This window comes from Lampetra fluviatilis, chromosome 47 (genome assembly GCF_964198595.1).
Source record: "Lampetra fluviatilis chromosome 47, kcLamFluv1.1, whole genome shotgun sequence".
Taxonomy (NCBI): domain Eukaryota; kingdom Metazoa; phylum Chordata; class Hyperoartia; order Petromyzontiformes; family Petromyzontidae; genus Lampetra; species Lampetra fluviatilis.
In genome coordinates, this window is record NC_136321.1 from 7,300,753 (window position 1) to 7,325,273 (window position 24,521).

At 41.7% G+C, this 24,521-nt stretch overlaps 1 protein-coding gene across 1 annotated transcript; it reads right to left on the reverse strand.

Moving 5' to 3' along the window:
• Positions 1–24: 24 nt before the first annotated feature.
• AKIRIN2 (akirin 2) lies at positions 25–6,919 on the reverse strand. The gene is made up of 5 exons (XM_078877322.1): positions 6,423–6,919; positions 3,465–3,587; positions 2,342–2,485; positions 1,917–1,988; positions 25–1,519 (listed from the first exon to the last, which is right to left on the reverse strand). The coding sequence occupies exons 1-5, from the start codon at positions 6,634–6,636 to the stop codon at positions 1,509–1,511; spliced, it is 564 nt and encodes a 187-aa protein (XP_078733448.1). The 5' UTR covers positions 6,637–6,919; the 3' UTR covers positions 25–1,508.
• Positions 6,920–24,521: the final 17,602 nt, after the last annotated feature.

The window sequence follows — 24,521 nt, forward strand, 5'->3', positions numbered from 1 at the left end:
TAAAACTTGGGCTCGGAGAATAAGGATGGTGTAAGGTAACTTTATTACGGTATGTTTCATATGCGCACATTAACTGGCAGTCCTATGTACAGTACAAAGGCATTGTTACAGGTGCACTAGTTGTTTTGTACTAACATTTACTGGAATTGTCTCAAACAATACTAAATCTACGGGTCTAGAACCCAAGAAATAAAACGAGTCAGTCAACACAACAAACAAAAACAGCAAAGAAGTTCCCAAACCTCATACGTTAAAAAGAACAGGCAACGCAGTCAGTGCAACATCTTAAAGCAATGTCTGTACATGCTAAGCAATTGACAGCAGCTCTTTAAGATTTATACAATGCACAGCAAGTGTGAGAGTGAAATCAATATGCTTGCAATAGTAAGTAATCAAATTGTGCCATGCGTTTGCAAGTGAACGTTAATACCAGTCATGTTGGGAAGTGTGAAACACGGTCATTTAGGTTATACGTTTTAGTTAGCGAGGCTGCACTTGTGTGGGTAAGGCGGTTTGGCAAAATTTGAACGTGTTCTCCAAGTCAACAAAACTCAAACCCCACCAGCCAAATTAACAAGTCTGGGTCCTGTACCTGGAGCAGGCACAAAGATCATGCGACTTTCATGAAGTCAATAAAGCACCAACCAGGGCAACTCCAAGCCAGAGACATTTGGAAATGTCACTTCACTTAACTGGCCATTAGGGTGTAGTTGTATACATGACCCCAATGTTATAATTACATCTAAATATTGATAATTAATTTGCTTGCAAATTCACATCAAGGTCCTTTAAAGGGTGCAATTGAAAAGCAACAGGCATAAAATGCACATTTTTCTCTCCAACCCTGAATTCTTTCATATTGCAAACACCATTTACTTCCGATAGACCAGTTTTCAAACAAAGTACACTGGGACCAATACCCATCCCAGATTTCCATGACAGAAAACTTCTAACACAGGAAGTTTTCCTTGTGAAAACCTGCCGATTGCTAGAATTCGAAATCAAGGCTGGGTAGATGTATCTAAAGGCCTGTGATGAAATCCACCCTTTATGCTTTCCCTGGCTGTATTTACAAACCACAACTCCAAGGCGCCTTGTATCCCATTCACACATTACTTGTAAACCCTTTACTTTGTGAGAATCTTTGATTACCCACATTTCTCAACCCTGCTATTCCAATACAAATAGTTAACACTTGCTCCACAAACCATCTTCACACTTAATGTCTGTTTGCAAAACATCTTGCCTGCATTCCCCAATTGAAAAAAATAATAACAGCTATCGACCAAAAGGCAAAGTAAAGCTCGGAAGTCAGTGTTAGTTACAATTCTTATGAACAGCAATATCACGGATACTTTTGCTATTTCTGATGAAGGCAGGGTCAGCTTCCACAACGCAGTGTTACGCACTGATCCCTTTGCACTGTTTTGACTGTTTGGGTGGGCCTCTACACAAGTCAGGCATCGCGACTTGCAGCAGAACAACAGGACAACTGCAGCCTGGCCTCTTCAGGAGACATCTGTGGAGCAGAGGAAAAGAATGTTAGACATACATCTGCTTGGAATGTATGTGTGACATTTCACAATGGGGTGGGTGGGTGGTTCGGCCTCTTTCGGGCAGTATAACTCTTCTGGAAGTGTCGTGTAAAAATTGCATCATGCCATTGTAAGAAATTGTGCGACGCTGTTTTGAGCCGATATTAAACCAAAATAAGGGTGGTTCAGAAATGACAAATAATTTACAACAATTATGGTACTAATAAAATGCTTATTCCAAACATAACAATGGTAATATTCATCTTAACGTTTAAACTCCAATGTAAGTATGAATCAGCAATTTTTTAAATCCGAATATTACTTGATACAAGAATAGTGCAAAGTACATAAAGATGGCTTCATTTGTCTAGCAGGGCTTACAGCTGGCTGGTCGTTCCCCATACTTCCGCATAATCTGGTCCTGGGTGAACTTCACAAACCCCTCGTATTGCTCTGAAATAAAACAAGCACATACACAATGGCAACATCTAAGCACAGCAGACATCTTCATAAAAGTCGCTGTTTTACCACATGCAACTATTTGGCAAATTACTTGCAAAAAACATCAAGCCACTGCTGTGTTGTATAATTGATGTCTTTTTGGGTTGCACCGCACGTATTATTCAGCACGATATCCAACGTTTCGCTCCAAATGCTGGGGGAGCTTATTTAGGTACTCCCAGCATGTCAGCAAAACGTCAGTCATGCCAACCACAGACACACCGTACAACCAAAAAAACACATTAAAGACCATAAAAGACAATTGAAAATGGGTCGCCATCCCTGGTGTGAATGCCATGAATTACCTGCGAGCTTGGTGGACAATATCTGGTCGTACTCCTGGCGGATGTGCACCTCCCGCTCGCGCAGCAGCCCATCGCAGATGAGCCCCACCTGGCGCAGTGTGAACAGAGGCTGCTCACGTCGCCCACCGTCTCCACTAACGCTCGCTGGCGTACAGAGAAAGAAAACGCATTTGAACGTCAGCCTCACTATAACACTCCATTACTCGCAAGTATAGGTGTAATCATGGACTGGGGCCGGTATTCACGGATAATTGAATTATATGCATTTAAAATCTAAAAGCAATTAAGCATGATGAAATTTTATCTTTGGAACTTGTGACAAATCTATATATTTTTTTTATTGAAACATAGTGAAGTGCCAGCTGTAATACACTCTTATTTCCATGCAAATATTAAAGCCCGTTCTTGTTCCCAAAGCTTCTGCCTTCATTGTATAAAGCACTCCGTAAAATATCAAATTACATCAACATTTTATCCATCTACAAGCGTGCACAGCACATCACCTCTCACCATAACGCTTGCATTGCGAAATTGATGGTAATTGCAGATAACTCCTCGTAAGGCTGATGGTTTTCACATAACATTTCAAAATACAATTTTAAGAGCATGCCATAAAACTGGCTGGAGTGTGGATGCGTGCATTAACTTAATAGGCTCAGCTGCTGCGGCTCTTCATTATGCAGCCGATGCTCTTTTGTATTTCGTCTCGAGTTCAGACATACCAAAATTTCATCAGACCATCTGACGTGCAAAGCAAGGGTGGGGACAGTACGAGTATATGCTGCCATGTCAAATGGCTGGCATGCCAGGAAGCCTTAATATGGGTTTGTATGGGAAAGGCATCGTACATAGAGTAGCGTGCAATATTTGGAGGGTTCAATTTAAATTCCACAAAGCAGAGTGAATTGGAGCCAGCATGTGAATGCTCGCTACTGCTAACAGACTTAAAGCAAGCTTGCAGGAGATGCTTGCAATCGTTACATGGTGCTTGATGGACAATGCCGCAGCCAGCGCTGGGACTGGCTGAGTATGCTCCGCACTGCGGAACCAGCGTCGATCCCAGGGCAAGGAGGGGGGGTTTATTTGGGGGCACAAACGGCGTGGCACTGGCCGTGGCTCATACTGGGAGAGGCGGGGCCGCTCTGCATGGAGGCGCTGTCTCCAGCATGTGCATCGGGTGGCCCGTCCACTTGCAGGCGCCGCTGCATGCGCGAGTACTCCTGCTTCAGGTTGGCCAACACTTGCTCTGCACACCAGACGCACCAGAAGCAGTCCAATGCAGTGATATGCAAGAATGTGACATTTTGTATAAAGCCAAATTTACAATCAAGGCCAACCAGCTCACGCTGTGATGTATTCTAGTCACACCACTGCATCTATGCTGCCAGGCACACATGGGCATGCATTTCGTTCTAACGCTCGAAGCTTGTGGCATAAAGAATTACCATCAGGAGCTCATCCAGCTAAATACCAAAAATCTCTCGACGTTTATAGAACGAGAAATAATCCAACGAGCCCAGCATCACAGCAGTCATTAACTAAATAATACTAACACTGAGAAAACCGACAGCCAAACATCATCCGAGCTTCAACAATAGTAATGGGCTGCATTGTACACCACACGATTTGTCACGGCAGCAATCACTGGCTGCTATGGCGACTCATTTGATATGCACTGTAATGCGACATGGGGGAGTGGCAGTGCAGGTACGGTATGAGGGCAAGCCAGAGTTGTTTTGGCTAACTTTACGTGTCTGGTTTAATTACGGCACAGCATCAGCACGAGTGCCTATGAATAGTGTTGGATCCACAAACCTCTCCTTTCTTAGACTACTGATTAAAAAGTTAAAAATAAAATGTGTGCAAGGCTATTCCACCACCCGGCCCTTTCTGTATGCTTGTATAAATATCATGGGGCGGCAGTGCTAATACATGCAAAGGCTCTGCGCTTTCAGTGTATACAAACCCCGGTGAACAGGAGGGGGATAGAATATGGAGCAGCCAGGGGGGTTAATCATTCACTCCACAAGCACACTCAAAATGGGTGCTGTGTTGTCAAAATATTTTCTTTTTTTATACCTCTCATTTGGATTCGGAGAATTTCTAAAGCATACAGAGCCACTGCGATAAGCTCGTGAAACATAATGACTTCACCAATACAAGGCAACTTGGGACCCAGCCCATAAAACATTCCAGCAGACATTGTGCAGATCCCTTTCAAAAGCCAACAACAAGAAGCGCTGTTTAAATCCTTTTGAGCACATGCTACATTTTTACAAACGTTACAATGATTTACTCTTTGGTTCTTTCGGTAAAGTCGCGTAGAAAGATAAAATAATACATTTATTATTTACCGAAAGAACCAAAGAGTAATTCCTGCTGTCACGAAAGCTCCAAATCAAGTTTGTTACAATGAATGTTATTTCTTAGCTTATCATTCCCTAAGCCACATCAAATTACTACATACTGTAGGGTAATGCGACCCATTTCAAGGAAACAGCCCTATAAAGAGGGCTTCCTACAGTATGGCATGTACTTCATTACGACAGAGCTATACATTTCCACCTTTGGGTATCCGGAGCGACAAATTTCTGCTTGCGTATTAAATCTTAAAAATACATGTTGGTATGTAGAGATAAAACGAGCGCTCAAACTAAATAATTGTTCCAAGAGACCAGGCCCTCAATTTAGTGTTGCACCAGTACCAAATCTTAACTCCACACCCTATTTCGTGGCATCTGCTGCGTATTGCCATTTCATAACACGCATCAGTACTGCACAATCATACGAGCAGAGAAAGGGCTTTAGTGGAAAAACACATCTATGCCGCCCTGTCTTGCCACAGACAGACTTAAATGTAAGATTGCCCCTACCAACGGAACTCAACGTCAGGGCTATAATGACGCTTGAAACATTTCAGAAGGTTAAAAGTGAAGGTCCATTTTTCAATGAGCGCGTATCCAGCCCCAAATAAGGAATATTGCCACGTAGGCTTGAGTATAATCTATTGTTACTCGGGAGGAAAGGAATATACTATTACCGGTGCATTATTGTGCATATACTGACGCCGAATCAGAAGCTTAAATCACGCCCTTACAATCGGGCGATCATAGGTTTAAATTGAGTCGCACTAATCAGGTGTGAAGATACTTCTCTTTGAAGAAATGTAACCAAAGACTTGTCAAGGCCACATCTTTTGTGAACACGACGGGGGTTTGGTGGCACTATCCAAGCCACACAGCCATTTTAAAATTCACAGGGAGACTCGACTCAATCGCATTGTTATTGCTGCTGCTGTGGCTGAGATAGAAGAAGCCACGATACTAATCCAGCGGCCATTTAAGACTTTGGCTAAGACCAAGAGGAAATGTGGAAATGATGGCCAGTGTAGATAAACTGATAGCGAGCTCTTCTTCTTCCGAGATGGGTTATCTCTGGCGATGATGAGCACAGGGGCGTGGGTCCTGTTTCTGGGCCCACAGCAGCGTCTCTACGCCGGGAGCCATACAATTAAAAAAACATTGCGAACACAACAAATTTAAACAAAAGAGTACAACGCCGAGTTGACTAACATCCCTTCCGCCACGGCCTTCTGTGTCATTGTTGAATTGTCTTGGCACAAAGGGGGAAAATGCAGGCGACGGGGACCGTATTAGCGTTGCAATCAATCATTGCAGCACCATGTTGGGTTTACAATTTAAATGCTTCGCCGGCCATGGCGTTTAAAACCGTATTACCCTCCCACAGTCATTCACACGCGCATCAACGTTTTAAATTAGATGTTAAACGTAATTGAGCGTGTGAATTAAGTCTAAGGCATTTTTACAGGATTTAGATAGTAAATGCCGCACCCTTGTTTAAACGCCCATAACGACCAATTACTTTGGTTGCTTCTCGGCACATACACCAGCAAAACTATCTGATCATAACGATTATTTTTTTTTTATTATAAAGTAACTTGACAAACTATTCTACAAATATCCGGCGACGCGAATTAAAGGCCGGGACTGAGCGAGGCCTAGCAGGACGGATGGATCCTCGGCCTCGCCTAGTAGGCCCTACCGCCCGGAGCTGCACTTACCCGGGGTGAGGCGGGCAGCGGCAGCGGTGGAGTGGAGGTGGTAGTTGTGGCTCTCAGCGAGCGATGGCGTCGGCTCGGCCTGCAGGTATTTGCCCGATGAGGTGGGCGACGGCGGCGACAGCGGCGTGCAGCGCCGCCGCTTCGGCGACTGCGACGAAGGGCTGAGCAGCGGCTCGAAGTCCAGCTGCCGTTTGAGGGTGGCACCGCACGCCATGGCGGCGACGGCCGGGTTTTTCCCTTGAGCGGCGGAGCGAGCGAAGAGTCTCAAATACCCGCTCCTAGCGGGGTGATCGGAGCAAAATGACGGCGGCGATCGCCTCGCGGGACTCTCGGCGTTGAATGCGAAGAGGAAATGGACGACGGGAGGCGGCGGGACGCGGCCGATGGGTGCGGATTGCGCGGAGCGGGCGGAACCAACGATCAACGGCGGAGAGACGCGATCGTCAACATGGCGGCCTCTCGCCCGGCGTGAACAATGACAAGGCCGGGGTCACCATGGCAACGACCGCATTATTTACCATAAGCCCACAAGCCCCGCCCCCCGTCCGGCGTTTTTTTTGTTTCCCGCACCCGATGTTTGTTACACCTACTTTGCCTGCACGATTACCGTACGTCGGGTACGTGTCGTCGATTAATCGACAAATTAATCGATTCGCATGCATTGGATTTTTTTGTGGTTGATTACTTGGGGCCCCTTTGAAATTCTTTTTTCAGCTGTTTTTGATTAGTTGAGTAATTTAACCGATAATCGGTAGAGTAATCGATTACCTCAATGAGCTTATAGTCCTGCTGAGCACAAGCAGCTGCCAAAAACACTGCCTTAATGTAAGGAAGAAACATCATGCACATCCATGGGTTTTGTACGTTTGGCCTACCAAAAGTATTTCATTTTCCCCATGAATGTGCACGACGCACTACCTGGTATGAGATGGATCATTTCCTCGTGAATGTACATTAATGATGAGGGGTGACAAGCTGGCCAAATATGTCATCATTAAGATTAACTATAATTCAATGCAGAGCTGAATCAATGCCTTCCTAAGCCACCCTCTTCTCAACATCCCTTTTAGCGATGTTTTCCTGCATAAGGTCAAACACTTTTCTTGACCAAAATTGTCTTTACTCTATATTCCATGTGTTTGTCTATAAGCATTACTAAAATTCCAAGCACTTTTCATTTTTTACGTCATTCGTTCATGTCCATAATTGCGATCCATATGTGAATAGAAAATATCTGTCGTATGAACATATATTTGAAAATCAGAAAGTTAACTTCTGTAATATAAACCCTAACTGCAGAGAGAATGAAACAATCTTTGGTATCATTTATGGAGATGTTATTGCAGCAGCAGATCGATTGTAACATTTAGGACTAAGTGACAAATGATCCCGATGAGTATTGGTCAGAAGATTGTTCCCTCCTCCAACATTGGCTAGAAATCAGCAATTTTTTTTCAGAGGAAAAATATTCCAATTTTAGATTGTGATTGAGGGCTGTTAAGCAAAGCTTACGATGCATACACATTCTTCTCTGCTCTTATAGATTATAGTTAAATTTTTAGATATATAATCAAGCTTCCATTAGAATTTGAGATACATTTTAACAATTTTTTTGATTTGCGGTGACACACCTCCAAAAGTCTCCTGTAAATGGACGTCTGTGTTTGTGCTACAGATCTACAACTCTCCATTCATGCTATCACGTTTCTTCTCTGTTTCTGTGTAAGATATGGAACCATTACTTTTACAATATGCACTTACAAATTATTTGGGTCTTTCTGTATAGCCACGTAGATGACTTTCCCAACGGTTGGGGTGATTGCTTTACGGATTGTGTAGTCTGAATATCCATTCATCTTGAGGGCTTGGTGTACGTGTTCCAGTTCACTGGCTAGGTGGGGATGGTCAGAAATACATCGAGCTCTATGGTGTAGAGTTTTGATGAGGGATTTCTTTTGGGTTGGATGGTGGTGGGAGTCAGGTTTTAGGTAGGCATCCGTATGGGTGGCTTTCCTGTAGACAGTGTCCCATTACGCCATCTGGTGTCTTTTATTAAAACATCCATGAATGGTAACTTGCCATCCTTTTCCACCTCCATGGTGAATTTGATGGTTGGGTGTATGTAATTTATTTGGTTGAAGAATTGGTCCAGAGCTGGTAGGCCTTGTAGCCAGATGACGAACGTGTCATCTATGTACCTCTTCCAATAGGAAGGACGTAGGGTGGATGCCTGGATGGCATCTGTCAAAAAAAAAATCCCATTAAAATATTGGCTATAACTGGAGATAAGGGAGAACCCATTGGGGTACCTTCAACTTGTTTGTAGAAGGTTCCATTCCAGGTGAAGTAAGTGTTGGTGAGGGCAGTGTCTAACATGGGCCGGTACATCAGCATTCAGTCCTTGTTGGACCAAACCTTCGATGATTGCAATGGTGTCAGGAACAGGAACTTTGGTAAACAAATATACTACATCGAAACTGACAAGCAAATCACGTGGAGATAGTGAGATGCCCGTAATTAACGATACCAAGTGAGCTGAGTTAAGTACAGTTGAGGTGGTCTTACCAGTGAATGGTTGTAAGGTCTCAGACAAAAATCGGGTCAGTTTGTAGGTGGGTGAGTCAATGGTGGAGACGATAGGCCGAAGTGGTGTACCTTCTTTATGGATTTTTTGTAAGCCATAAAATCTGGGTGGCATGGCAGCAGAGGGATTTAAGGAAAGCCGCTTGGTTGGTTCGATTAAAGATGTCGAATCAGTGATGATATTGTTGGTTTTTGTAACCAGGCGGTTGGTGGGATCTCTATTGATTTTGGTATAGCTACCATCATTAACACCATTGGAACCTCATTTGCCAGTAAAAAATTATGATAATTGTTTTTTTACCCTTCTATCTGGCAACAAAACTGACACCTTTTTTTTACAAGAAGTCATGTTTGCATAGACCACAATACCTGCAGTCATGACGCCTTTTGGCGTCATCTTGTCCAACCCATGTGAGACTAGGCTCTAAGGAAAGCTGTCTCTGGTGTGGACCAATCAACTTCAAGGACAGTGCATATATTATCAGAGTTATGTTTTTTGTTTGCATTATGACTGCAGGTATTGTGGTCTATGCAAACATGACTCCTTGTAAAAAAGGTGTCAGTTTAGTTGCCAGATAGAAGGGTAAAAAACCAATTATCATACCATCATTAAGTAGGTCCTGATTTTTTTGGTATATGGGTTTGTCCATGATGACAGTGGCATTGCCCTTGTCGGCTGAGAGGATGACTATGTCATCTCTCTTTTTTAGTTGAGAAAGCTCAAAGCGCTCATCATTACTGATGTTGCTAATAGGTGTCTTAGCATTTTTGAGGATTGCAGCGATTTCCGATATTGCCACGTCTGCAGTAATGTGTGAGTTGTACGCCTTCTGGTGTCATCTGGCCTTACACCAATGGGGACTAGGCTCTAAAGAAAGCCGTCTCGGGTGTGGGCCAATCAACTTCAAGGACAGTGCATATTATTATCCTTATCAGAGTTGCTTCTTTTTGTTTGCTTTATTGACTACTTGTGTTGTGGTCATTGCAAACATGATGCCTTGAATAAAGGTGTCAGTTTTGTACCAGTTAAAAGGGTAAAAACCTACCATTATATTTTGCCACTGGTAAAAGAGATCTCATAGTGTAAATGTTTACCCCGAACTCTCGATACTCTGATATTGCACTGTTTTTGAGTTGTACGCCTTCTGGTGTCATCTGGCCTTACACCAATGGGGACTAGGCTCTAAAGAAAGCCGTCTCGGGTGTGGGCCAATCAACTTCAAGGACAGTGCATATTATTATCCTTATCAGAGTTGCTTCTTTTTGTTTGCTTTATTGACTACTTGTGTTGTGGTCATTGCAAACATGATGCCTTGAATAAAGGTGTCAGTTTTGTACCAGTTAAAAGGGTAAAAACCTACCATTATATTTTGCCACTGGTAAAAGAGATTTCATAGTGTAAATGTTTACCCCGAACTCTCGATACTCTGATATTGCACTGTTTTTGAGTTGTACGCCTTCTGGTGTCATCTGGCCTTACACCAATGGGGACTAGGCTCTAAAGAAAGCCGTCTCGGGTGTGGGCCAATCAACTTCAAGGACAGTGCATATTATTATCCTTATCAGAGTTGCTTCTTTTTGTTTGCTTTATTGACTACTTGTGTTGTGGTCATTGCAAACATGATGCCTTGAATAAAGGTGTCAGTTTTGTACCAGTTAAAAGGGTAAAAACCTACCATTATATTTTGCCACTGGTAAAAGAGATCTCATAGTGTGTCCCAAACCCTTAAGGGCTGGAAATTATATCATCAACTGGGATGTGTTTAGGGGTGACTGCGAAATTCAACCCTTTAGCTAGAACCGATTTTAGGCTGTCGGAAATTGGTCTGTTACTCTGATTGATAACAATCTTATCACCGTCTAACTTTTTAATGTGTGGATTTGGCTTCTTCTTGGACAGGAGGTTGAACTTGGCAATCAGGTTATCTTTGCACTTGGCTGACATTGAGGCGGCTGACGAGGCAGTCATGTTATCTACATGTTCCCAATCAGATGTAGACATTTTTTCTGTCACTTACAAATTGAGAAGAAAATAAGAGGGTTATTAGAGCTTCCACAATGCAATATCCCAGCAACATTTAATAATTTTACTTTTAATGTAAAGAAACACCTGTTGATTAATTGAAGGGGTTTTCTGTTGTTCAGTAGCTACAATTATGTAACTATTCATATGCATATTAAGAACAGGTCGTGAGAAAACATTTTAAAAATGTAATTCTCATCAGACCGCATTGTGTAGTCTCCAATCCCTATTAACAATCTGGTCTATGTGTGTTATGAAGGGCCATTTTATTTATTTTTAAGGTTGTGGTATTTACGAATGCCTTGAGTTGTTTGTTAATATTGCTTGTGCACCACTGCCAATGCAACATCACCAAAGTAATTTGTGGGTTATATATAAATGAAGCACTTTATATATTTTAATAAAATACATGTGATGGTTCAAGAAGAACAAAAAACCTCTTTGTAGTAATGAAATGTAAATTTGGAATGATTAATTTGAAATATGATTTATCTGTGATGACTTTTTAACTGGCAGTTGTTTTTGTCAGAAAGTAATTATACACTGTCAGTGCAGAAATGGACGATGAAAATTGCTTTTACACTTTTAATAAAGGCGTGTAATTTCATGCAGCTATCCGGCCATGAATCATTTTGTTAAATTAAATTGTGTAATTGAGTTGTGATGTTGTTTTCGCTAAATTTGACACCGATGGTTGTCATAACTTTGGTCACATTAACTTGGACCATTAACAATCTTGTACAACTTAAAGCACGCGTTACACGCTGCCACTCATTAAATCACACAACACCAGACGCTTGATGTCAGGACAAATACTTTTCAAACATTCATCATTTGGACAGTTTTTTTTATTACTTTTATATCCAAACTCAAAGTAATTCAATGTAAAAAACCAGCCCAGCCTTGAGGCTGATTGGGATTAATCTCCCATGCATAGCGTAATTGTATTATCCTTAAAAGTTTCCGACTAAAAGTAGCTGGTAACAGTGTGAATGTATTTTGCAGGAATCGTGGGGTTTTCAGTCCTCTTGTGAAGTCCTCTTGTGATGGCACCGTAGTTGAAATAGTTCCTTCTCTATCCCATGCTATTGATTACATAGGAGCATTCTATAACACAATACCAAAGTACACTCCAATACTATCAGACTTTTATATCCACCTAAATGCAGCAGCATTCCCATTGGACGTTATAATGGCAGTCATCGCAAGTGTTTGGTGGATATCTGAACTGCAGGACTGAGAAATGGCAATAGTTTGGGAAGGCTGTCATCCAATGGATTGATGAAGACGATTAATTGCAACGGCGTCTGAAGACACCGTACACAAATATGGGAAATTTGCATCACAGGGAGCACCAAAAAAATAGTTGTATAAATGTTTATGGTAAGGGTACGGTTAAATAGTACACTTCATAGAGAAGAAAGTCATTTTCAAAGGAGAAGATGAAGGTATTGAGCTTCTACTTGAGCAGGGGTTAGGGAATCAGTAACACGGATGGTTGGGCAGAGGAAATTCTAGATTGCACTAGCAACCCAGAAAACGGAACCGTTGAAGGACCAGTATCGAACTTCAGTCTAAAACTAGACGGTTCGGTTACTTTAATAATATATTGGCTTTCATACTCTTAGTTTTTTTCGGTAAAGTCACGTAGGTAAAACAATTAATAAAATAAAATAAATGAAAACTACGAAATTTAATCACGACGTTTCGGAGGCAACACAAGCCTCCCTCATCAGGTGTAAAAGGCACAGCAAAATAACTGTAGCGGGAGTTATTTGTGATGAGACATTGTTATTTTGCTGTGCCTTTTTACATCTGATGAGGGAGGCTTGTGTTGCCTCCGAAACGTCGTGATTTAATTTAGTTGTTTTCATTTATTATATTTTATTAATTGTTTTACCTACGTGACTTTACTGAAAAAACAAAGAGTATGAATCCTTGCAGTCACGAAGGGTTCAAATCTAGAATATTGGCTTTCATCGATTACCTGAAGAATTGCGTAACATGAAAATTGTAGTAAAAATGATGTCACCTCTGCTCCTACATGTGCCACTGGATGGGAGGTGATGGGTGGGACTCCGTGGCTTGTATGGGGTTTCCAGCCATCGGTGTGGCATTATGTAGAGAAATTGCCTCCGTGTTCAAGGGGCTCGAGTAATCGACCATGCAAATGTTATAAAATAGATACGTATACATAGGTTTCTTCATGTAGCCTCTCTAAAACAATAAAACAAGTATTTCCAATTCTAGATTTGAAGCTTTCGTGACTGCAAGGATTCATATTCTTAGTTCTTTCGGTAAAGTCACGTAGGTAAAAAATGAAATTAAAATTAATAAAAAATAAAATAAAAATCACGACGTTTCGGAGGCAACACAAGTCTCCGTCATCAGGTGGGACCGTCACAGCCAGATTTGCTGTATCAAGTGAGGCAGGGATTTCAAGATGCATCTTGGAATCCATTGTGGAAATATCATTCAAAGATGCATCTTGGAATCCCTGCCTCACTTGATACAGCAAATCTAGCTGTGACGGTCCCACCTGATGATGGAGACTTGTGTTGCCTCCGAAACGTCGTGATTTCTATTTTATTTTTTATTTTACTTCAAACACAACCCATGAGCTGCGCGACCCTCTGGAAATCCATAATTTTATCACCACAGATTCAGTGCAACGAAATTCTGGGCCAGTTTCAGCATAGTGTCTCAGCAGCAGATTCACGCTTGCTTACTTAAATCAATGCAGATGAACTGGCAGCACTTACAGGCAAGGCCCTTCTCTTTAAGATATGGGTCGTAGTAAAGGAAACAAAAGTGGTAGATTGCAATGTTTAGTGGAATAATTGACAACGTGGACACATCGTCCCAGTTTTAATTAAGTCAATCAATTATTATGAAAATGTCTTGGTTGTCACTAACGTTGCCTTAAGCAGTAATACCCATTATACTTTATGGACCAAATAGGAGGTATAGGCATCATTATGGGGTCCACAAAAGGAAACAGGGATTTACGGGGTTTCTTAATTGTTGAAATAAAAGGAAGAGATGGGTTAAGTGGGTTTGTTTCAGTTTTGTACTCGAGAAATCTTTCCAGCTGCTCGACACTGCGAATAGTGCATTCATATTTATCCTCTCTAGAGGGCAATGCTCACCCAATTACTGCACTCCCTGTGCCATTGTGGAAATATCATTCAAAGATTATTCACCTATTTGCAGAAGCCCTACGCATTCTAATTGAGTGAGTTTCATTTGTGGTGGAGAAATGTCTATGCCGCATGTTAGCGAATAACGAGCTGTAAGGTTGATTTTAATGCCGTTTGTGTGCGTACCCAAGATTCATTTACACATTTGAAATGTCGCATGAATGTAATTCTTTTTTTCATTTCTTCTTGAAAAATTAAAATAGCATTTAAATTGTGCTAAGCATGAGCCGTCACATAGGAACTGGCAGTTCTTTCAACACTTCACCTACTTAATAGACTATCCAATGTAAAACTTGGCAGAGTTACCGTAATGCAATTCACATGTCTTTCTGTCCATACCCTAGACACATGATTATCACGAGCTTCTATGAGGTTCTGAATGTCTGTGCATAATCCTTAAAGCATTGGGGTGTTTAAGGTGTTAAGGCATAATAGTATATATTTTTTCGAGATCCCAAATTCATAGCTAGGGGGTGTAATTTCATGAAAAATATTCATGGATTCTCAGAATTTCCCCTCCCCCCCCCTCAATTTATTTCTATAATCCACCTTTCAGCACACTCTATAAGTGCTCCGAGGCTTTTAAAAATGCACAAGAGCGGTGGGGCAATGTTTAAAGGCAGTACAGTATTCATCTTCTTGGTTCTTTCGGTAAAGTCACGTAGAAGGGAAATAATAAAATAAAATAAACATAATAAAATACAATTCTCACGACGTTTCGGCCACAATGCAAGCAGCCGTCTTCAAGTGAAGAACAGGTCTGTCGGAAAGACAGCGCCTGAGTATTGTTTTTTTTGCAGTGCCATCTAAGCTTGGTCTTTTTAGAAATAATGTGTGGCAAAAACAGACGTGGTCTGCCTTCTGACCATCAAATTCCTAAAAGAGCGGTTACTTATGAAAGCCACTTCTGAGCTCACTGGACCGATGATTGCCTGTGGCAGGATGAAATCCTGTTCTCTTAAGAAACACGTCCGTTTCATTCTAGATTTGAAACTTTCGTGACTGCAAGGATTCATATTCTTAGGTTTTTTCGGTAAAGTCACGTAGGTAAAAAATTAAAATTAAAATTAAAAAAAGTTAAATAAAAAATGAAATAAAAATCACGACGTTTCGGAGGCAACACAAGTCTCCGTCATCAGGTGGGACCGTCACAGCTAGATTTGCTGTATCAAGTGAGGCAGGGATTTCAAGATGCATCTTGGAATCCATTGTGGAAATATAATTCAAAGATGCATCTTGGAATCCCTGCCTCACTTGATACAGCAAATCTAGCTGTCACGGTCCCACCTGATGACGGAGACTTGTGTTGCCTCCGAAACGTCGTGATTATTATTTTATTTTTATTTTACTGTTATTAATCTTAATTTTAATTTTTTACCTACGTGACTTTATAGAAAAAACCTAAGAATACGTCCGTTTCACGCAGAGAATAGCGATTGTTGTGTCGCTTGTGAACTATTCTAAATTCTCACGACTTCTTTTTGCACGAAAAGAAAAATGTAATAATACGCGCACATATCACAGTTATAAATCAGCTTTAAGACAGAGTGGCAGATGTAATGTAAACCGGTGAAGGTGAATGTGTATCCCGTGCAATTACAGAGACTGGGGGATTTACGAAACTTGGCCACTGGCCACGCCAGGAGATTATGCCGGCGACCTCAGGATTGCAAGTCCAGTCTGCTCATCAAATATACCACGGCGTCATTCCAGATAGAATGCATAATTTTTGCAGCATTGATTCGGTTAAAGCAAATTCGAGCACATTCTGCACCGGTTTCGAAATAAGCAGTCTCGCTGTGCATTCATTCAGGTGCAGACAATGTTTTCATATGTGAACTCCTTACGTGTACGCTGCCAATTGTCTAACCACCATCTCAACAGTGTTTTCACTGCTACGCAATGCTCAGTTTGCCATGGCGCTATTATGTAATTCCCAACCGACTGATGTGCAGTGTCAAAATGCACAAATGCTCTTGTTCCATCTATTAAATTCTGCCTGATAGCCACTACGGCACCAGATATGCCAATTGCACGGACACTAGTAGCTTTGCACACGCTTATCGTCTTGATAATAATTGGCTATCGAAACGTCTTGATGCTTGCGTTTGAGTTGATTTGAGTTTGATTAGATTTGTTATACTGATGATCCTACGCAGTCAATTGCCCGCTATTTTTTTACAAGGGAGATCCGTGGTGCGTGAGCACAGCAGCGACAAAATAAAAAAAAAGAAGAAAAAAAAAGCATCACAACGAACAAACGAGGTACACGGTCGTAAACGAATCGCACGCGAATCAAAAAAATAACCACAGTGCAAATATTATGAGAGCATGGGGCTCGGAAAAGGTTAGGCGCTCCTCGTGAATGCAATCTATATTTTAGTCTAACAGTGACATTAACATACACACACAGATCGAGAAAGACAGTGGCAACGTGGGAGCAAGATGTATCAGTAAAAAGTTGGGTACAGATGCAAGTATGGCCTGCGTTTTGGTGTCATGGGGAAACAAAGATGGGGAGTGAAGAGAGGAAACCGATCTGTAGAAACGTGGGGCAAATACTCGGGTTGGGATAAGCAACATCTTGCTGCAATCTTTACTGACACATAATTATTTAGATGTTAAGTCTAAATTCCAACCACCATAATTAATGTTTTAACACACTTCTTGCATCCGGATACACATGTGCAATGATAACACTATGTAACATGATTTTGTGTCCCTGGGTAGTAAGTGTTACTTTTTTAATTGCTTACGCCTAAAAAGTACAGAAATTGGCTATTATTCCCCACAAACTTTGCTTTTGTGACCAGGACTTTACGTGAAGGAATGCCACAAATGCACACCGCGTTTTCTCATTGAAAATAGGTACATTTCTAAATATCACTGTCCTGGTCACAAAAGCAAAGTTTGTGGGGAATAATAGCCATTTTCTGTACTTTTGAGGCATAAGCAATTAGGAAATAACACTTATTACCCAGGAACAACATTTTGTTTTCTTACACAGTGTTTAATGGTACAGAACAGTGGCTTCAAGGAGGACGATTGATTAGTGTTTTTTTACGAGGCCAAACCATGCCTGCAATATGCAGAGCAGCTTTGGCCAGGGAGTAAACATCACACCCGTCGACTTATTCCGTTGTGTGGCTGTAATAAAAGGCTATGAACGACTGAAAATCTTGAATGTGCTCACAGACAATTCACTTGGGAACTCGGTTAGCTTCGGTGGTGCTCGTCCATTTGGGGCCCAAGGCAGAATAAAAATGTTTGGCCTATCATGAGACTTCAAACATTATATACTGAACAACCACAATTATATTTTGATTTAAAGCTTTCGTGACTGCAGGGATTCATATTCTTGATTCTTTCGGTAAAGTCACGTAGAAGGGAAACAATAAAATAATAAAAATATAAAACAATTAAATTCTCACGACGTTTCGACTGCAACACAAGCAATCATCATCAGGTGTGAAAACCACAGCAATAAAACATATTCCACAGCAAGAACATTTTTTATTGCTGTGGTTTTCACACCTGATGATGATTGCTTGTGTTGCAGTCGAAACGCCGTAAGAATTTATTGTTTTATATTTTTATTATTGTATTGTTTCCCTTCTACGTGACTTTACCGAAAGAACCAAGAATATGAACCACAGTTATGTGAAAGAATTAACACAATCGACCAGATTCGGATCCTAATCAACTTAACAATCTGATAAACATATCTCTCTGTCTGCACCTCTATCGTCTTACCTCACTACGGTACATCTCTATGCTTGCCTGCATTTCCATGATTTCACTCCATCTCTTTTATACATGTCGTCTGTCATCTCACCAAAAAAAATAATTTCTGCTTCGGGCCCCTAAGGGTTATTATCACTAACACTGTGCACACTGCTGTTTGCACACTGAGCAGTTCCCAGCAGAGGCTGGATCCAGCAGAAGACTGACTTCATGTGAAACTTATTCACATTCCAAACAGCGGGAAATGTGATGCTTTGTGCTGGAGATCTTGTTTATTAAATAGCAGCCCAGAGGAATAAAGCACAGCCTGTGAAATAAGCACTATAAATAATGTCAAACATGTCACTTATGGTGTCTGGAAAGTGATTTTGTACGTATCGCTCATAACGCTTCATTGCAATATTACATTCGATCAATTCATCATCATTAAAATTCGCCATGTTCACTCCACTGCTGAGTGAGGGCCTTCCCAAGCTGCTGCAACTACCTGTCGCGATCCTGAGCTGCTGGAGACGAGTGGTCGTGGTTGGTTTAGGTGCGTCGGTGATTGGGGGGGGGGGGGGGTTGGAAGGGGGGTGGTGGTTGACCATACTTCACCATACTGGTCAGTGTTGATTTGGCTAAGGGAACAAATTTCGTCTCGATTTAAAGCTTTCGTGACTGCAGGGATTCATCTTCTTGGTTCTTTCGGTAAAGTCACGTAGAATGGAAATAATAAAACAATACAAATAATACATAATAAAATAATTGATTCAGACTCTGTCTTCTCGACAGACCTGTTTTTCACCTGAGGACGGCTGCTTGCGTTGTGGCCGAAACGTCGTGAGAATTATTTAATAATGTTTTATTTGTATTATTTTATTATTTCCATTCTTCGTGACTTTACCGAAAGAACCAAGAAGAGAAATTTCGTCTCGCCTCTACGCTGAGTTCCTAGCTACGTGCAGCTACTCAGGTCTACAAGCCACTTGTGCATCTTTGTCATGGATGAAGACGCCCTCTGGTGAAGAGCTCAATTAGCCAAGTCCAAACCCTTTGCGGTAACATGTAGTTTGTAAAATCCATGAGCATCGAACGATGTATCGATCAGTGGATTCTCAAAAACGCGGCGCCTCGTTAATCTGACACGGCAGACATCTGATCCTTTATATGTAGCTCATACTCTATTAAGTTGTACTAACTCATGCAGTGAACTGTTTGCATCATGTATAACGACTTGCAAGTTGTACTTTGCGTCAGTAATGCAATGGTTAACAAGGTATAAGTGCAACCCTGCAATTGCTTTATGATGCCACTGCTGGCGGAAGAGACTCTATGAGAGAGGGCTTGAGAGAGCCTTTGGCCTACTCTTCCACTGCTGGCCAGACATCTCGGGAGGGGTCGGAACTACCCACAATTTACTCAACAACACGTGATCTGTTAATCAACGAACTGCGATGTCCCCCATTTAAACGACCGGGTGGACAGATTTAAGAAACGTGTCAATTCATTCAGCTGCCACGCCAGGAGATCGAATCAAACTGGTGATCTCTGTAGTGTGTGTGTGATGACAATTACACTATGGCTGCTATCCCTTTGTATGTATAATTACATGGAAGTTCTACTTTGCTGGAAAGGAAGGGCACAGCATGAAATCATGGCTATTAAACAGAGATGTTGTTGAATGGGGTCAACACTTTCTTTCAATGGGCCAAACTATATATATTTAGTATAGGACAAAACGTTTCCCAATGATGTGATTTTTGGAACACGAATGGAAATTAAGAGGCCAATGGGTCAAGCAGTGGCAATGTAAGGCCAATTTGGTTATATCTAATCACAGGATGCCATGCCTCTTGGCCTTCGTAACAACTTTTCATCCTTGCCCGCAAAGTCAACCGTCCCTGTCGCATCATTACACAGGGTAGACACAGTGCTGATGCCTTGCAATTGACCCCACAACTCTTCTTGCTTGCTGTGTGTGCTAAGTGTTCGTCCCTTATTCATTCGGGCTGGTAATTGTGATAGAGATAATATGTCCATAATACAGGTTTTTTTGGGTTAATACTCTTAGGTTTTTTCGGTAAAGTCACGTAGGTAAAAAATAAAATAAATAATATATAATAGACTTTACCGAAAAAATCTAAGAGTATGAATCCTTGCAGTCACGAAAGCTTCAAATCTAGACATTTTTGGGTTAGATCGCGTAAATATATAAATGTGTCGTTAAACCCGCCAACACCCGACACAGCCAATTAGTAAGGTTTGTCACGTAAACAAAACATGCCAATTCGTTACGAGTACAGCACACCGGTGTGTTGGAGAGCAAAGCCACAACATTTACAATCTGAGTACGATGTTTCACCAGTAATTACAACTAGCTTCATCAGGCAACAGCAAGATTTGTGTAAGGGTGGGTTTAATGACACCTTTATATATTTATGCGATTTAACACAAAATACCTGTATTATGGATGATATTGGTCGCCAAAGACTACGTGTTAAACTGAGATAATATGTATTAGATAATGAATCATCACCATCACCAGCGATGCTCTAGCTACTGCTAGTTGAAGGCCGCCCCTCATATACTGCGGTGCCACAATCCGTCTCCCTCGTGCCCATGAGTCAATCTCATCGCTCCATCTCGCTGCTGTGGAATCTAGTTGAGTCTGAAAAACAAGAATAGGTTTTACCCTTTCTGGCAATTAAACAGGAGGTGTTAAAATGTTTAAACACCAAATAATTACCTTTTGCAAGGATCAAGTCTGAATCAACCACACGTACTTGTGGTGAACATGCAAACAAACATGATCTGATAATGTACTTGCATTGACATTGAAACTGTTTGGCCTACACCAGAGACAGCCTTCTCTATGGCCTAGTCTCACCAGTGTCAGACCAGAGAACGCCAAAAGGTGAACATCAGTTGAGTCTGCTATGAAGAAGGGCTGATTGCCTGAAATATCAGCACGTTATATATTATGGTTGTTGTCATTATTAGATATTGAGGGTGGTGACACGGCCGAGGGGTAGCACATTTTATGCTCGTTACCGAGGTTCGTGGTTTAGGCCCGGAGACCATCCTAGTTAACACTGCGGGTGTATTAACCAATACATACATGCCGTCTTCTACTCAGTGGACATTAACGATCCCATGAAACGATTGGAAAAGAAAGGAGACCACGTGTCCAGGCATCTTGGTCCAACTGTTTTTCCAATTATAAAATCTGTTTCAAAATACCTAATTTGGTAAAAGCCACAAAGCATTATTGTCCCACTTACTGGTAGACCACGTCCTGAAACAAAGTGCCTTTGTGATAGCCTTGCGCGATAATAATGACACAAATGTCAAATGTGTGAATCATTTTTTTTACTAATGTAGTGTTAATGACGAAGGTGGTATTGCCTCTAAGCCTGACCCAAAAGTTGGGTTGACCCGTTAACTCTTATGTCTCAACATATTTGCAATGTTTAAACTGTTCGGCGCCAGAGAGGGACCACAGTGATCTGTGAAACCCTCCGATGGACCGTCCAGTAGGCGAGAGTGGGGTTAATGTTGCTATACTTAGGAGTGCATTCAAGCACTGAAGTGGGAACGGGTCACCACCCCATCGAGTGGCAGATGCTTCTCTATTAGGCATTGAGGGTACCAGCGCTTGGAATTGGTTGACCTCCAAGGAGCCGGAAACATTGGCCAGCTCTGGCTGCCAGTTATTTGTCCATTCCCATATGGCACAGCACTCAGAGAAGACACGATGCACTAAAACTATAGCAGATTGCACGCGCAAAGGACAGCGTTGAGGTCGGGGAGAAGGGTCGTGCTACAAGTTTGAGATATATATGTCATATATTAAAAAAATGTGAATGACTGATGCGTAATATATCATTATATATAGTGGAGAGCGACATAGTGATGCTGATCTTGCTATTTATTTTTTAAGTGTCAGAAAATTTTATTTTAAACGACGCTCGAAAGAATCCTAGTAACAATGCTACATCCGTTGTGATTGTTTCGTATGTCGGAATGATTAAGTGAAGCTTTTGCCGTGGGTGCATGGTCGCCGTCACGACCGAGTGAGGAAAAAAAACCCAGAAATATATTTGGTAGCTCCTATTTTAATCTGTCCTGAAACCAAATATGAGGATTAAGCAACCAAAATGTATTATTTAAGCCTGCCAGGTTTAATGATAAGAAAGGTGATAGAATAATTATATGCAGGCCACGTAGTAACTCTGAGTGTGTCTACATCCTTTTGCACCTGGGGGCGAGGCACAATTTTAATCATATTTTCCAGTGCGCATTTCATTTAGTCATTAAATAAGACAAACTAAAACATGTAAAATCTTGCTACTTTTAAAACGTAATCTCTTTTAAAAAATCTGTTTCTACTTTAACTGTCTGCAATAGTTTTCTTCAAATATAAAATAGATAATGGGGGAGCGAGTCCAAATCTTATAAAAAAAAAATTGTCAGAGGCCTCAATTCATTTTATTGAAGGACATTGACTGGCACATTTTCATATAAATTGGACCAGAACTCTGCCAAATAGCCACCAAATGTTGATCAGTCATGATTGATGGAGCACCCCTGCACTGAGCTCTACCATCTGCATGAGACAGAAGGCTAGTCAAAAGAATTAAACACTTCACTGTCCATTGCAAGGGTTATATGCTCAGAGACCAAGCCAGTGAGATACCCTTGACAGAGTGACAGAACCTTCTCCAGGGACGATGGCTTCTAAAATCCAGATTTAATTGCACACAGTTGTGCAGAAACAATGCCCACATACAAATGCAAATACATATCCATATCTTCAGGTAAGACGCTGCCATGGTATAATGGTTCGCATGCTGCATTTGCAAACTAGAAGTTGCAGATTCAATTCAGTAGGCAACATTCTTAAATCCCCTTTGTCCAACCAGCCATATAAATAGGTATATCAAGGTTGGTCGATTGGCAGGTTGCAAGTTGTGGCGTAAAGTGTGGGTCCTCCCAACTATTTCAAGATGTCTGGCCAGTGTGAAAGAGTAGGCCACATACTCACCAGCGGAGGATATTCTGCCAGCAGTGGCTTGAGAAAGCAATTGCAAGGGTGCACATTTACCTTGTATCTATGGCTACATAAATAATTTTCAAATATGCACTTCTGCTCTTTCCAAGACCATTCATATCGACTCATCTCTGGATTTGTGCATTCGTGCCGTGCACGGCAAAATACATTTGTGTGCATTCCATAATGGGGGCTATTCAACTTGACCCTGGAAGAAGCCACGTGATGGAGAGACCTTGCATTCTGCAGAGTTTTGTCTTTTGTTGCCAAAACTCACAATGTTTGTGGACTCACCCCCCCACCTCTCCCCAGAAATGTGCATGGCCTCGTCTGCCATAGTTTTGTCCTGGTGGATATTTTTTCGGCCGAGAAATTAAATCACAAAATAAGGCGATAATTTCTACCATGTAACAACAAAAATTCGCATCACGTTGCGAATGGTGACAGCGTAGCCTGTGTGTTCTTTCCATGACTCAAAACACAATCCCACTGCGAGTTAAATCAAAGCTAAGTACTTTCGGTGACTGGAACAAAAAAATAAATAAAATCTCAATATCATCTGTCCTCTCTCACCTTTTCGAGAGCCAGGACATGATCCATGCTTGAACCTATTTAAGCCTGGGCTATTGGGATCTCAATAATGCATCGCCATTACGGAAGCAGATGTCACAGCCAGATAAATCACGAAGTCATATGAAGGGCACGTCTGTGAGTGGATTTCGAAAACAGAGACCCCCCTTGCCACATAATGGCACCTTCCACTGTCATCAGTGGGTGTGTATACTCTCATAAGATGCGGGGAGCGGTAGTGGTAGTGGAAAAAAACCAAGGGATTGATACCGAGATATAGCGGTTAGTGCGCTGTGCTATGAACCTGGTGGCCCGAGTTCGATTCCCGCTAACGGCCAATACCAGTGACGATTATCTGAACCGGACCTGGGTCTCCACTAGGTCGACTCAGCCTCCAATAAATACCTAGTGCGGTGTGTAAAACATTCCCACTGGGGAGCCAAAGGCGGCCTGCGCCTTTCAGGCCTTCATAGGTGCTCGCTAACAGCACTTGCCCCAACAATCTGTCAAGGCTATACGGGGGGGGGGGGGGGGGGGGGGTCTGTGTACTCTCGTAAGAACTGCAGTAGGGAATACTTGGGATGCAATTTCCCCACCAACTGCCAACACGGGCAAATAGAAATTAAAAACACACATGACAGATGTAACTAAGCGAGGGCCGCTTCTGGCAAGGCAAAAACCAAGGGATTGATACCGAGATATAATTGCTGCCTAACATATTCTCTCGTGTGTTCACCTTATGGGGGTTCTAGTGTCCTGGCTCATGTTCATTCAAAGGAATACATTTAATTTCAAAAAGGCGCAAGACGACGATGCAGACATGTGTGTCTGCGCAAAACTTACATGCATATAAATGAGATGTCGCTGAACAACATTGTATTAATGCATTTATAAAGCAACGGTAATAATCTGAAAAAGTAATGAGCTGTTTAAACTTGGAAACTGTT